Source organism: Harpia harpyja, chromosome 13 (assembly GCF_026419915.1).
Source record: "Harpia harpyja isolate bHarHar1 chromosome 13, bHarHar1 primary haplotype, whole genome shotgun sequence".
NCBI lineage: Eukaryota > Metazoa > Chordata > Aves > Accipitriformes > Accipitridae > Harpia > Harpia harpyja.
This window is the reverse complement of record NC_068952.1, coordinates 26,923,268-26,938,600: the sequence shown is the minus strand read 5'-3', so window position 1 is coordinate 26,938,600 and position 15,333 is coordinate 26,923,268. Positions and strand designations below refer to the sequence as shown.

Here is a 15,333-nt window from a genome sequence, read left to right as displayed (position 1 = left end):
GTAACTCCAAAAGCAATGAGTTACTAAAATCTTGGAGAAGATATTCTTGACTTTTTATCAGAGATGCTCATACTTGTTACGTCTTATTCAATCATTGGAATTATCACTAGAGATTAATTTTTTAAATGGCGGTAGCTTAAACATCAGATTAATAAAGTTAGTGTTGTTTTTACTTGTTTCTACTATTCTGCATCTAACTTTAGTGACAACAAGCAAAGTAGTCGATTAATTTTGTAGGGGTAATAGTGACATTTGTAGTAGAACCATCTAGTTTGCAAACTTGCATATAACCAAGGAGTGGTACAGTTTATAAATTCAGGTCTTGGTTTTCTATTGTTGTGGTGTTTTTTCTGGTCAGGTCTGGGAAGCCTTCCTGTGTTGCCTCCAAACACTTAAGTCACTACGTCCTATTGACCTGAAGATACTGCTCTTCTGAGTTTCTTGAGTCCACTTGTTTTTTAACAGGGCTCAGGTATTATTGAGCAAAGTGAGACCCACTTGGATATGAGGAAGTTTCTCACTGTTTGCATTATGGAGTAAATCGCTCATGGGAGTGGTCTCTTTTTTCCCAGGGTGGCTTAGTCATTGGAGGGCATGACACAACATTTTTGCCAGAATTAAGATTTGTGGTTTCGAGAATGGGGAATCTTGACTTATTTTCCAAGTTTTGGAAGAGTGTTACCTAGTTGTCCAAGAATCCTCTTTTATCTCTTGATTCTCTGTTTGTCTTATCTCAGTGTTTGCCCAGCTTGTCACCATTCCCACCAACCTGTGGACCTTACTCCTCATATTCCTTTTCTTATTGCTACATGCCTGCAGCCAGCACCTCAAACCTCCTAATGTCTGTAACCAGTGCTAGTCAAACCTCTTCTCTTCTACTATTCAAGCCACTGAAGTACATAGGAACAACACTTTTAATGTGACCATTGGGAGTGTGTATAAGAATAATCCTCTTCTACTAATGTATGAACTCTCCAAATATGTTAGCTGTTGAACTTTTAACCAGCTTTTTGAATATGTGAAATTTCAGTTCAGGTCATTCAAGTTTAATAAATCAACCAGTTAAAATCAGTTGCTCATAATGGAAAGTCTTAAGAAACTGAAGGTGTAGGCGTGAACATCAGGGCTGTGCATGATATGACAAGTTGTTTTTTAATGTCATGGCCAAATGTGTAGTTTCACAGCTGTTTTTTGATGCTGTGTGTGTTCAGCAGTCACGCACATTACACAAATTAGAATTTTTGTAAAATATTTCATAACGCATCTGCCATCTTGCAATTACCAAGAATTTTTTTTTAAGCTTATTCTGTAATTTTTGCTAAACAGTTCGGCAGCAGCAATTTCCTTTTCTTTTTATTGTTTTGGGGGGAGGGAGAAGAAAGGGAGCTTTATCTGGGCTCATCGTTACAGCTTCAGTACAGTGTTTTACTGACATTTATGGCATGCTGATTTTCTCTCCCTTTCAGAAGAGAAACCTGATTGCTCCAAGGCCCGCTGTGAAGTCCAGTTTTCTCCTCGCTGTCCAGAAGATTCCATCTTGATTGAAGGCTATGCTCCTCCTGGTGAATGCTGTCCACTCCCAAGCCGTTGTGTGTGTAATCCTGCAGGCTGCTTGAGGAAGGTCTGCCAGCCTGGCTATTTGAACATATTGGTTTCTAAGGCATCAGGAAAGCCAGGGGAATGCTGTGATCTCTATGAATGTAAACCAGGTAAAAGTGGACATTATTTTTTCTTTTTTCCCATTTTTCAATTTTTTTCTGTCTGACAAGCACAATAACCTGTATAATTCCATCTAATAAAGCCTATATAGTCTCTAAATTCTTCTGATTCTTCTTCAAAATTAAAATTATTATATGTGGGCAATACCCATTCAAAAATAAAACCCTATGATAAATTTTACTTTCTTTTTTCCTTCAGACATTAATTTAAACGGAGCAACAAGGGAGAAGTAGCCTAGTGAGAATATTGCATTTCTGTGGATGCTACTAGTAACAGTGACATACTTAATATACTGATTAGATTAGATTATATAAAGGATTTTCATAGTAGGAGTATATTGTGCATGGGCAGGGAATTAAGGTTTCTGTCTTAAGATTTCTCTAGATTACAAAATGATGACCCTTAAAAACTGCAGAGCGAAAGGATTGTGGAGGAGCATGGTGAAAGACTTTACAACATTTTCAGTATTTACCCATTTTCCATTTCATGAGAACACAAATCACCCTTTCTTGTGATTTATTATTCTCAGTGAGGTGAAAGATGTAATTCACTCTTCTTTTTATCCAGGCTTTGGTAAAGACGAATAATAAAAATAGAGGGATGAAAGCAGGCATATAAAATTGTATAATCCAAAATCTTATATGCAAACAGGTTCAAGTATGCTTAAGCTGTGCCTTTCCTATGCTTGTTTAACATTTTCTTAAATCCTCCACAGAAGAAGATTGTACAGTCTCTGTATCTTCTAGTGCTTCTCTTTGTGTTTTCCTAATATCCAATGCAAAGCTGCCTGTGTGGAGATCTAAGCAAACTTTTTCATTCTCTGTCCTGGGTAGTTGGCGAACAAGTCTTTATAATTTTTGCTCTGGAACATTTTGTCAACCTTAGTCGTCTTTCATCTAGAATTAGCTGTAATTTCTTAGGGCATAGTTCCTTGGACTCCTTCCTTGTTATGTCACCCCTCTGTAAGTTTTCTTAAGTTTATCCACGTCTTTAGTCTGCTTTTGGACACCACATTTTACTGTTTTCAGCGAGTCTTCATCAGCACTAAATACTGTGGAATAATTACTTTGTCTTTCATGCAAAATTCTAAATAAGAGCTGACTCTTTTGCAGGAGTTATATTTAGTTTGTGAAATGCTGTGATCCCAGGATCTTTCTGTAGCGTGACTGTTACTGAACCACTATATTTGTACATTTTAATTCTTCCTACATATACTTCAGGTATGCCTTTACTGAATTTTATCGTGCTGACTTTGGATTATTTATTTATTTATCAAAATAAAAGTTAGCTCTGATCATGTCCTCTTGACTGTTATTTGCATTCCCGTCCTTTAGTTTGCAAATAACTCAGTCTAAACTTACCTTTGTAGGTTACTTCTTGAAGGTTGTTTTCAGCTTGTTAGTATTACAAAATCTTCAAATTGAGTATGTGATTATTTACTGCATTAGTGGATTTATGTAACTGTATATGTTGTTTTCCGAAGTAGTTTGTATTTTTTGTTGTAGCAAGTTAAGAGGTGAAGGTACATGCGACTGGAAGAATGAAGATGCATGTTAGGAGGGTAGAAGAGCAGAGGCTTTGAAGAGATTGGGGGTGGAGACTAATGGAATTTAAAGGAGGTATAGAGCTTTGCAATGGGGGTCAGAAATTGAGGGGCTAAAGGAAAGCAGAGACTTCTCCCCTACCTTGGGAGATGAAAGTGTATTTCTTAGGCAGTGGCTATGAGGCTGAGGAGTGTAGGTGGGTACTCTTGTGCATCCCTGCAGTGATAGGTGATGAAAGATGTAATGACTAAACTACAAACTACAGAGTAAGTGGGGCCCATACGTGTTGCAGTGCCTTGGCTTTAGGGAAGAAAAAGGCAGTGCTATTAATATGGAATTATTAGCCACTACATAGCCTGATTTTTGTCAAGTTAGACTTTAGTGGCTGTCCACGGTGACTTTTATAACTTTGGTCTAGATGTTTCTTTGGTTTGCTGTTTGACATAGTGGGAAAATCACAAAAGAAAAACAAGCCAACACAAGACTGGAAGACAGGGAAAGGAGTAGCTGAATGTTAATAAATCTTAGTAGAGTACAAATTACTTAACACAGAAGACTTTTTTTTTTTTTTGAAATGGCAAGTCTTTGCAAATCTGAATTTTTTTCAGTTTTCAAAGGAACCTCATTTTCAAAGAGTATAAACTGTACTTGTATAGACAACATAATTTGTGCTTGATATACAAAGAAAATTAGAGACTGAACAAATACTGAAATCTTTTTTGTTTGTTTGTTTCCCTTTTTGTAGAAAGTTTAGGGATTTTGCTTTTAAATTTGCAAGTCACCATGAACCCTGATTTTTTCCATCCAAATTTTTCCATCATGTTCACCACTGTCTGTGGTTTTAAATAAATTTCTTTGTTTAAGAACAGGCAATGGAATATCTTGTTTTATTAGGATTGTATATTTATATTCATAGGCTTATAGAATTATAGAATAATTTAGGTTGGAAGGCTAGATGACTCTGGAGGTAATCTAGTCCATCCTGCCTCTCCTGTGCTGTTTTATGCCATTTATTCTCTGTGTATATACATGAACTAATTTATAAGTAGTAGCACATAACTGTTTTCATGTATGTATGAACATTATGTGAATTATCTGTGTGGATTTGCTGAAATAGTGGTCATAAAGTGAAGTCAGAGAATGTTCCTTACATGACAGGAATATTTATTCAGCACATGGTAAGCCTGGTAATAAACCTTGTGTCTTCAGAGTTTGACTTGGTAACCTGAAGAATTGTAGGAAAGAAGAGTTGGAGAAGAACTGAACTAGCAGTGCTCTGTTTCATGTTTCCTCTGTTTTTAATGCCATGTTGCTGAAAAAAAATGGGATAATGGACAGTATAAGGGCTGGTAGATAAGTGTTCATGCAGAGTTTCTTATGGGTCTAATGTCACTAGTTTTACTGAATAGTATCAGCATGTCTATGGAGTTTACATGTCACATAGAGAAAACTGTTTTCCATACTTTGCTACAGACCTGAAAACTTTAGTTCTGTGAGTGCTGCTGCCAGAATGCTCTTCCTGCACCTCTGTGTCTGCTTAACCAGTCTCTATAGGGGTTTTGCACCAGCAAGGGCCTTCTGGTGGAAACAAATTGACAGAAGGTGGGAGGACTGCTTCCTTTGATAGCAGTGCTGCCTTATGCCGATATAAAGTGTTTGCGCAATCAAAGCATAAAATGTGTTTATTTTTGTTCCTTAAATAAGATGTCATTGCTCTCCAGTTTACAGTGGCATTTGAGTTTGGAGCCTTCTGCTGAGAACTGCATATGTTCAAATACTGTGGTTGGCAACTGAGTTGCTGAAAGGAAAATAGGAAGTGTTTCCTTAACACTAAATGCTAGAATAAAAATAAAATCTTTCATTTTGCGATCCACTTCCTCTTCTACCTCTTTTACTTTACGAATGCAATGATTAAAGGCATTGGCATTCAGTTAAAATTAACAGTGAAGAAACTTAGTAGCTTAGTCATACCTGTGTATTAAACTCCGGATTGATTTGTATTGAAGTTCTTACCCGTTGCTCCACCAAGCATCTCCCCACAGTTGTACCTACTGAGAACAAGTGTGTCGTGTCCCTTTTGTTTCGCTGTGGTTGCTAAGCTCAGAGGTGAGATAACACTGGTTTGGCGTCATAAGCAACCTGCTTTGTTCCTATGAGCTGTGTATAACTGGCCATTCATGAGCAGTGAATTAACTGAATGAGCACTGAATTTCATTTTAAGCTGGGAGTTACAGTTCTTAAAAAGTATTCTCAAAAGTAAGGGTTTTTTTCTTAAAGATAGTTTGAATGAATGGTCTCAAATGGAGCTGCATAATGTTTTAACAGTAAAAATAAAAAGAACCTGAATCAAAATTTGTGGGAGTATATGTGCCTCTTTTGCTAAGAAGCTAAAACAGTATGAGCAATGATGTTTTTAAAATCATGGTTGTTTATTTGAAGATGGAGTTAAAATCTAACCTAAAAGGTATTTTGCTGAAGTTGTGATAGGAACTCTAGCTGCCCCTTCTGAATAAAGAAAGGTAAATAGTTTACTTTGGCAGTTATCCGACAGTTGTTTGTTGTACCTTTATTGATAACTTTGTTGTTGTTGTTGTATATGGTGAGATGGGGAGTGTCATCTCTTAGTTTCTGACATCCTTGAGAAAGCATTGGGAAATATCTGTCATACTAGACAGAACCTCTGTTGAAAAGACCACTCATTTGTCATTCTTCTAGCAGTCTTTCTGGCAGAGCTTTCATACATGCACCTTCTCCAGCACCCCTGCATGGCTTGAAAATTACTCTTACTGAAATGGAGGGGTTTTTTTCTGGTACCAAATCTTGTTTTAAACACAATTTTAAAGAGAATGTTATTGTTTGGCTTATTTCTTTGGGGAATTCTGTGCAGTCAGGGCTTGACGGAAAGTCTGAGATCAGCAGCAGCAAAATTTAGTAGGTAGCGTGTAATGATGCACAGGGAAGTAACTTGTGCTCCACCCTCGTACAGCTTCAGCTTTGAAAATCAGGTCTGGAACTTTTAGTCTTGCACTAAGGACAAGGGTCAGCAAAATCAAGTTTTTGTACATAGTTGAGAGAAATAGGATTATATAATTTCTTTTTATTCTCTGTTGCTTATAGAAATAGTACATGTTTTATTGGGTGCTTTGTAGAAACTGATGTTGGGAGGTCTTAAGAGATGAGATTGGGAAAAGACTGGAGAAAATGAGTGGGGAAGAATTATAGATACGTTTCTAATGGAGCTAGAGAAATGGCTTATAAGTTGACAATGATGATGAGGGAGGAAAAAGAAAATCAGCAAATGCAGGGGTCCATGTTGGGAAATACCTGCGATAGGGGAGTTAAGGAAGTGATTCAGACAGTGATACAATTATACTGAAAGTCCAGGAACGCCATCTGTTCTGGTTGTATTTAATACATTCTGAAGTGTGAAGGAATGTAAAAAGGATGATGCACTGTCATGGAGAGATACTTTCATGCTTTCTTTCTCCTTCTCCCAGAGTAGAAAGTGTAACTACCATCACCGGATGTAGTCGTGTTGCGTCGCGTTATTCGTGAGGGATCAGAAATGCATCTGAACTGAAAGCAAAGGGTGTTGTGTGATGCTTCTTAGCTGCTGTAGAAGCAGACTGTGTACGCTTCTACTGGACCCTCAGAAAGCTGTGACTTCTGGAAAAATACAAAGTCTCTCCTGTGCTGAGCCACTGTGTTGCATCAGAGATGCAAATACTGCCTTGATCCTGGACCTTTAGATGCACAGGTAGCTATTCAGATCTTGCCCCTAAACTGTACATTCTATTTGTTGAAAAGCCAGCATAATATTTAAAGGTGAAACTTAATATGCTTGTGTTAATGTATTCTACTATAAAGTAATTTTCACCTAGGCATTAACAACCTCATGATCAGAGACCTTTGGTTTTGTAGTCTACAAAGGAGGTTGTAGATTAATGCAGCTATGTCAGGGTCTGCAATCATGGTAGGGTTTCTGCTACATTCTTGTAGAAAAATGAGTAACTCTCAGATGCTACGGTATACAAATTCACTGCATGAGAAAGTTGCTGAAGACTTGTAAGCAAAGGTTGATCGGGTGCATCTTCACTGATAGGAAATTGCAACGTGTTTGAGTTCTGGAAGATATATATTTGTTGAACTATATATGTAAAGCTTAAAGTTTCTAGGATAGGCAAAAATAATTTTATTTAGACAGGATTTTAATTTTTTTTTAGTTTATAATAAAATATATAATAACAGCTTGTAATAAACCTGTTCATGAAAAGTACACTTTGTAATTATTGGAATCAGAGTAAGATGTGAAAACAAAAGTAGTATTTCAGTGGCAAATGTTTGCAGTCTTGTTTTTTAGGATGGTAGTACAGCTAATCTGGGGGATGTCACTTTAAGTAATGAAGAATCCGATTACAGACTGTTCTGTAACCTTACAATATTTTCAGGTTATCTGGAAGTTTGGCTCAATGCTTTTTTGAGTTTGAGAAACCCATTTAAATCTGAAAAAAAGTAGGAACTTTTTCCTTCTTCAAATATCCTTCATCCCTTATCTCTCCATCTCTCTCCTGTGAGGAAGGGCTTGAGAGAGCTGGGACTGTTCAGCCTGCAGAAGAGAAGGCTCAGGGCGGATCTCTGCAATGTATATAAATACCTGAAGGGAGGGTGTAAAGAAGATGGAGCCAAGCTCTTTTCAGTGGAGCCCAGTGATAGGGCAAGAAGCAATGGGCACAGACTGAAACACTGGGGCTTCCCTCTGAACATCAGGAAACACTTTTTCACCGTGAGGTTAACCGAGCACTGGCACGTGTTGCCCAGAGAGGTGGTGGGGTCTCCATCCTTGGAGATACTCAAAAGCTATCTAGACACAGTCCTGGGCAACCAGATCTATGTGGCCTGTCTTGGGAAGGGGGTTGGACCAGATGACAGCCAGAGGTCCCGTTCCATGATGAATAATGTAATAATAAAAATCTCCCAATTTGGAGAGAAGGCTGGGGTGCGGTATGAGTGTGGATTATAAAATTCTGCGGGTGGTGGATGAGCTCAGTGCATACCCTTTGTTCACCAAATCCTACTAATCCTTACAAGAATTGGAGGGCACTCTGGTACTAGTAAGAGATCAGTATAAAATAAATAGAAATGGGTAAGTCAATCAAACAGGGGAACCACTGAGTGACTACAGCTGCTTAATTACATGAGAATTTTCTATTTGAATGCCCTTGCTTTGGGGTTTGTTTGTAATTTTTCTCAGGTTTGTACTTTTTTAATAAAGAAGGACTGTTTGGGCTGCTTTTCAGTGTTAGTGAGCCATGGACTAGCACACTATAACCACTGGAAAGAATTTGAACTACTTAAGAAGAAAGAGCACCTTACTTGAGACATGGTGGCATGATTAGGGAATTTCCTTGTGTTTTTTTTCTTTCGTTGTCATTGCTGATATATGGAAAGATAGACACAGAAATAGCTGTGCAGTAGCAGCTTATTGCTAGAACTTGTTGGCTGTTTTTTCCCAGACTGCTTACCTGGGGAGAAGGCGGAGGGGACCTTGAATCCAAGGAGTTAGAAAGGTTAGTAGTTCAATTTCAGGAAACTGGACATTGGTAGTTACTTGGTACAACAGAATCATGCAAATTGTATTGGTCGCGTTGGGCCATACTGACAAGCTCACGATTCTCAATGCCTGTTGTGATAATGGAGGAACTAGATGTATATTTCTTATAGAAGAGCTGTCTCAAATGTGTTATTTGTTAATAAAATGGAACATAAAACTCTACAGTTTTTTTAAGTGAAATATTATGAAATTAAGTATTCCTGTCTTAAAGGCAAACAGGTATCTTTGTGTGTTTACGAAGAGATATAAAAGTTAATTTGATGATTGCCACTGTCAAGATGAGTAACTGGAATCTTTTTATTTAACTTTAGTAACTTTCTGTATTGCTCCACAAAATGGGCTTTTATTAAATTTGTGCATTTCTCAGTGAGAACTTCTTGAACTTGTCAGGTTGCTCTTATTTAGCAGATTGCTCCATTTCCCAAATAACTGGAAAAAGGCAGATTCTGAATATGGCTTACACAGAGGATACGGATATGCACATACTTATGTACTTTGAAAGTTAATGGTCTTGAGGACAAACCTACTGGTCCTAACCTTGATGAGCTGCAAACTGGTTTCACTGAACTTGTGTTTTCATTTAAATGCTTAATGAGATACGCTAAGTAGATGTAATTCTGAGACTGATGTCTCATTATGACCAATTGAATTATTATTGCTGTGTACCTCTGTGGATCAAGACTGAAAAATGTAGGACTAGGAAGACAGAACATGGGACTTTGAAAAGTATCAGCTCTTGCAAGAAGTGTGGTGTAGCATTGCCAAGCCACTTTAACACTACAGTAAGCAGTCGTAATAGCGTCAATACTGAAGTGAAGTTTAATCAGTAATCAGGGATATCATACTGTATAATTTTCAGTCTGATAACATTCTGTTCATCCTGCCTACTCTGTAGGTATCTTATTTCTTTAAAGAGGGAACCATGTTTTATTCTGTGCTTCCTTAGTATAATTATGATAAGAGATAGCAAATAGATAAAGCCTGAGCTGGTATTGTTTGTTAACATGAGAGATTTAGGACCAAATAAGATAAAAATGTGTTTCATCTTTCCTGAGTATGACTCATAGGATTAAATGTATATTCAGCCTGATTTTTTTTTTTGTTGCATTTCTAAGCATTTATTGCTTTCTAAAAAGCGTCAGTCAGTCTTACTAGTTATGTGGAATTCTTCATCTCATTAATGCAGATAGATTTGGTAATTTGCATTTCATTTTTGCCATATATAAACACCTGAACAACTCAACCTAATGGAATAATCCTTAAAAATGTAGTTTACATGTGCGGGCGTAAATCCACAGCATATCTTTAATATTTTTTTTTATTTCCTATAACCCTGGTATTTTACTGTTTAAACAGACTTTAATCAAGAAAAAATTAAACAATAAATTGTTTACTGTTTTAAAAGCTGTGGGGAAAATATATTCTCAGTAACCTAGTATCTTTCTAGTAACTAATATTATTCACAGGTGTAATGATTGTTTAAGGCTGCCTGTCTAACTTTTAGAAATTTTTTCTTAACAAGTATTAGCTTAGTTGCTTCCCAAGTCAATAGTTTAAAAAAGTGAATCTCAAAGAGAAAGGAAGTCTTTTTGTAATGTTACCTACCAAGCATGCATTCACTAGATAATTTTTCTGGCTTAAATTAAAAGGCTGATGCATAACTGGTTGCTTATGATGAAGTAATTTGCAAAAAGCTTCTAAAGCATGAGTAAAAGGAATTTTGTTTTCCCCTTCCTCCGTAGTGTTCAGTGTGGATTGCAGCACAGTCGAATGTCCTCCTGTTCAACAAGTTGTTTGCCCACTGGATAGCTATGAAACCCAAGTCAGGCTGACGGCTGATGGCTGCTGTACCCTGCCCACAAGGTTAGTGTCTTGATGGCTGAGTATTTTTAACTTGTTCTCTACAATTCAAGTACTATAAATACAAGATAATAATGCGTACTTCTGTGGCAATAAATGTTAATACAGAATAAAAGATACGTAAAGTAGGTTAAAGGTATATCAGGCTAATACAAATACAAAATCTATCTTTTTGAAGCAGAAAAAAATTCTTCTCAATGCAAATGCATGAAGCTGATTTTTGCTAAAACTGAGAGGTTTGTGCCTCTAGACTGATTTTCAGTGTATTCAATTAATTTTACAAAAGTAAAGTCTTTTGAGAAACTTTTGAAGGTCTTTGTAAGGAATTAAATGATGGAGATGGCAGAAGAAGACATGCTCGAGAAAATTTTGCCTAGTTAGAGGAAAAAAAAGTATTTTTTTTGTATGTGGAAGACCACTGTAAGAAGCTGAAAGACAGTGGCTATCTGGAACAGTAAGGAGACAGAAATTTCAAGTACTCACTTCCATTTTACTTCTGTTATTGTTCAAGTAGGTATAATTTATTGCAACTCAGAAAAATAAGACAATTTGGAGTTGGTTTTGTTCCAAAGTTCTGCACAACTGTTTCAACTTCTGTTTTTACAACAGACTTCCCAAAACCCAATTCAGCAATATGCCCAATAAATACGAATTCAAGCAAAAAGTACCATCAATGAAAATATTTTACACAAAAAAGAAAGTATTTCTTGTAGATGTAGCTAGTAGGTTTATTTGGTATAAAGGTCTTCGCACCATACAATATTGCCATATTCTCAACCCCTTGTGAGATTGTAAAGGAGCGATAAACTTGCAAAGAATTCAGAAAGTAGAAAATGGCAAAGGTTGTGTAATGAATCAGGGGTCTTCCCTGTTGGGTACCCTTTGGGTAGTCATGTAATATGGTGACTTCTTTACAACTGTTGTTTCCATGAAATATGAGGGTCTCTTATTGAATGGAGAGTTAAAAACACATCTATTTAAAAAAAAAAACCAAATTAAGGCAGAAGGAGATGTGAAGAACTTCATATAGTGCAGTAATCCTGTCTATTAAAATTTGAAAATATATTTCAAATATATTTCTGATGACAAGGTGGAGTGCTTATGGGTGAGGGTGAGAGGGAAAGCCAATAAGACAGATATTGTGCTGGGAGTCTGGTATAGACCGCCTGACCAGGTTGAAGAGACGGAAGAATCATTCTACAAGCGGCTGGCAGTAGTCTCAGAATCGTGTGCCCTTGTCCTTGTGGGGGACTTTAACTTTCCAGACATCTGCTGGAAATACAACACAGCAGTGAGTAAACAATCTAGGAGGTTCCTGGAGTGTGTGGAAGATAACTTCTTGACACAGCTGGTGGGTGAGCCAACCAGGGGAGGAGCCTTGCTAGACCTGTTGTTTACGAACAGGGAAGGACTGGTGGGAGGTGTGATGGTTGGAGGCCATCTTGGGCTTAGTGACCATGAAATGGTAGAATTTTCAATTCTTGGTGAGGCAAAGAAGGTGGTCAGCAAAACCACCACTATGGACTTCCGGAGGGCTAACTTTGGCCTCTTCAAGGCACTGGTTGAGAGAGTCCCTTGGGAGACGGTCCTGAAGGGCAAAGGGGTCCAGGAAGGATGGACATTCTTTAAAAAGGAAATCTTAATGGCTCAGGACCAGGCTATTCCCATGTGCCGCAAGTCAAACCGCCGAGGAAAACGACTGGCCTGGCTGAATGGGGAGCTTTTGCTAGGACTTAAGAAAAAAAGGAGAGTTTATCATCTCTGGAGGAAAGGGCGGGCAACTTGGGAGGAGTACAGGGATCTTGTTAGATCATACAGAGAGAAAATTAGAAAGGTGAAAGCTCAGCTGGAACTAAATCAGGCCACTAGTGTAAGGGACAACAAAAAATGTTTTTACAAATATGTTAACAGTAAAAAGAATCCCAAGGAGAATATCTATCCTTTAATGGATACAGAAGGGAATGTTGCCACCAGAGATGAGGAAAAGGCCGAGGTACTTAATGCCTTCTTTGCCTCAGTCTTTAATAGTGAGTCCAGTCATCCTCAGGGTACTCCACCTCATGAGCTGGAAGGTAAGGATGAAGAGCATAACATACCCCCCTTAATCCAGGAGGAATTAGTTAGGGACCTACTATGCCATCTGGACACTCACAAATCTATGGGACCTGATGGGATCCACCCAAGAGTACTGAGGGAACTGGCAGAGGTCCTTGCCAAGCCACTCTCTATCATCTATCAGCGTTCCTGGTCAACAGGGGAGGTCCCAGAGGACTGGAGGCTTGCCAATGTGACTCCCATTTATAAGAAGGGTCGGAGGGAGGATCCGGGGAACTACAGGCCTGTCAGCCTGACCTCGGTACCGGGAAAGATTATGGAACGGTTTGTCTTGAGAGCACTCACATGGCAGCTCCAGGATAAGAGGGGTATCAGGCCCAGTCAGCATGGGTTTACAAAAGGCAGGTCCTGCTTGACCAACCTGATCTCCTTCTATGACCAGGTGACCCACCTAGTGGATGAGGGAAAGGCTGTCGATGTTATTTTCCTTGACTTCAGCAAGGCCTTTGACACTGTCTCTCATGGCATACTCCTTGAGAAGCTGGCGTCTTGTGGCCTGGATAAGTGCACTATTCACTGGCTGGATGGCCGAGCCCAGAGGGTAGTGGTGAATGGGGTGAAATCCAGTTGGCGGCGGGTCACAAGTGGTGTTCCTCAGGGCTGGGTGTTGGGCCCTGTTCTGTTTAATATCTTTATCAATTATTTGGATGAGGGGATTGAGTGCACCCTCAGCAAGTTTGCAGACGACACCAAGTTGGGAGGCAGGGTCGATCTGCTTGAGGGTAGGGAGGCTCTACAGAGGGATCTGGACAGGCTGGATCGATGGGCTGAGGCCAATTGTATGAGGTTCAACAAGGCCAAGTGCCGGGTGCTGCACTTCGGTCACGGCAACCCCATGCAGTGCTACAGGCTTGGGGAAGAGTGGCTGGAAAGCTGCCCGGCAGAGAAAGACCTGGGGGTGCTGGTTGACAGCTGGCTGAATATGAGCCAGCAGTGTGCCCAGGTGGCCAAGAAGGCCAATCGCATCCTAGCCTGTATCAGGAACAGTGTGGCCAGCAGGAGCAGGGAGGTGGTTGTTCCCCTGTACTCGGCACTGGTGAGGCCGCACCTCGAGTACTGTGTTCAGTTTTGGGCCCCTCACTACAGGAAAGACATTGAGGTGCTGGAGCGTGTCCAGAGAAGGGCAACCAAGTTGGTGAGGGACCTGGAGCACAAGTCTTATGAGGAGCGGCTGAGGGATCTGGGGCTGTTCAGTCTAGAAAAGAGGAGGCTGAGGGGAGACCTTATCACTCTCTACAACTACCTGAAAGGGGGTTGTAGTGAGGTGGGTGTTGGTCTCTTCTGTCAGGTGGCTGGAGATAGGACAAGAGGAAATGGCCTCAAGTTGCAGCAAGGGAGATTTAGGTTAGATATTAGGAAAAATTTCTTTACTGAGAGGGTTGTCAAACATTGGAATGGGCTGCCCAGGGAAGTGGTTGAGTCACCATCCCTGGAGGTATTCAAAAAGCGAGTGGACGGGGTACTCCAGGGCATGGTTTAGTGGGCATGGTTAATGGTTGGACTTGATGATCTTGAAGGTCTTTTCCAACCGAAATGATTCTATGATTCTATGATTTCTAAATTGATAAATTTTATTTGTAATTGTAGAGTACATGTAGTAGTCTGCTGCTTAAAAAATACTTCTTATTCAGTGAATGCTACAAATGTTCTTTCATTCAAAGTTGTTTTCTTTTTTTTGTTTTCTGAATTTTGGACCAGAACATGGTATGGATTGTCAGTATCCTCCCTTTATTCTTTAACATATTCTTATTAACCTTCCTAAGAATTACGATAAGTTAGTATTAGTTGAGAGCTTAGTATTAGTTGAGAGCTGACCTGGGTGGTTGGGATTGCACAGGAGGCTGTAGATTTTAAGCAGTCATCGTACTTGCATTGCTGCCAGTACAGCTCAGCATGTTCAAGACAACTAGAATAAAATGCTACTAAGGACTGTGTTTGGAAAGATACAGTCAAAGAAGCAATCTCCGATTAAAATTTCATAAATTTCTAGTTTAGATTAACACTCAAACATTGACACAATAGAAAACTTAGATTAACGGTAGATTTTTACTTCCAAATTTATTTCAACTTGCTGGATTAAAAAGTGATATATAGGCCAAATTATTTTTGTTTCCCAAAAGTAAAATTGTGTTCTATTTTTCTGCAATCTAATGTAAGTTGTGGTTTGATTTTTCTATTGCTTGGGTGGAGGGAATGAAAAATACCCACTTTATTCTTTGTAGATGGTAACTTCAGTGTTTCTTCTATCAGGGAACGTAGAGTACCAAGAAAGTAAAACTTCATTTACTTCAGAAAAATGACCAGTTGGAAATATTTTCTATTTCTAGCACACACAAGGGAACTGATCTTGAATAAAACACCTAGTGCAAACATATCCGTGAAAGAATCTTTTTCTTTCTTTGATAATGTTTAAAAATATAACCAGTTGGTTTGCTGTGTATTAACTGTAACTGATGTCTGAAGTGTACTTGTACATGTGCGTGG

General features: G+C 38.9%; 1 protein-coding gene across 4 annotated transcripts in view; it reads left to right on the top strand.

The window, feature by feature from the left end:
* The window catches only part of CRIM1 (cysteine rich transmembrane BMP regulator 1), a 203,579-nt gene that overhangs the window by 87,836 nt on the left and 100,410 nt on the right, over window positions 1-15,333 (top strand). For 2 of the 4 annotated variants that reach the window (XM_052805796.1, XM_052805795.1), the window contains 2 exons: window positions 1,467-1,709; window positions 10,617-10,737. The exons of 1 other annotated variant lie outside the window; for it this stretch is intronic. In XM_052805796.1, coding sequence (XP_052661756.1) covers window positions 1,467-1,709; window positions 10,617-10,737 — 364 coding nt within the window. The remainder of the gene's footprint in view (window positions 1-1,466; window positions 1,710-10,616; window positions 10,738-15,333) is intronic. One more of the 4 variants, XM_052805797.1, reaches the window with a different exon arrangement.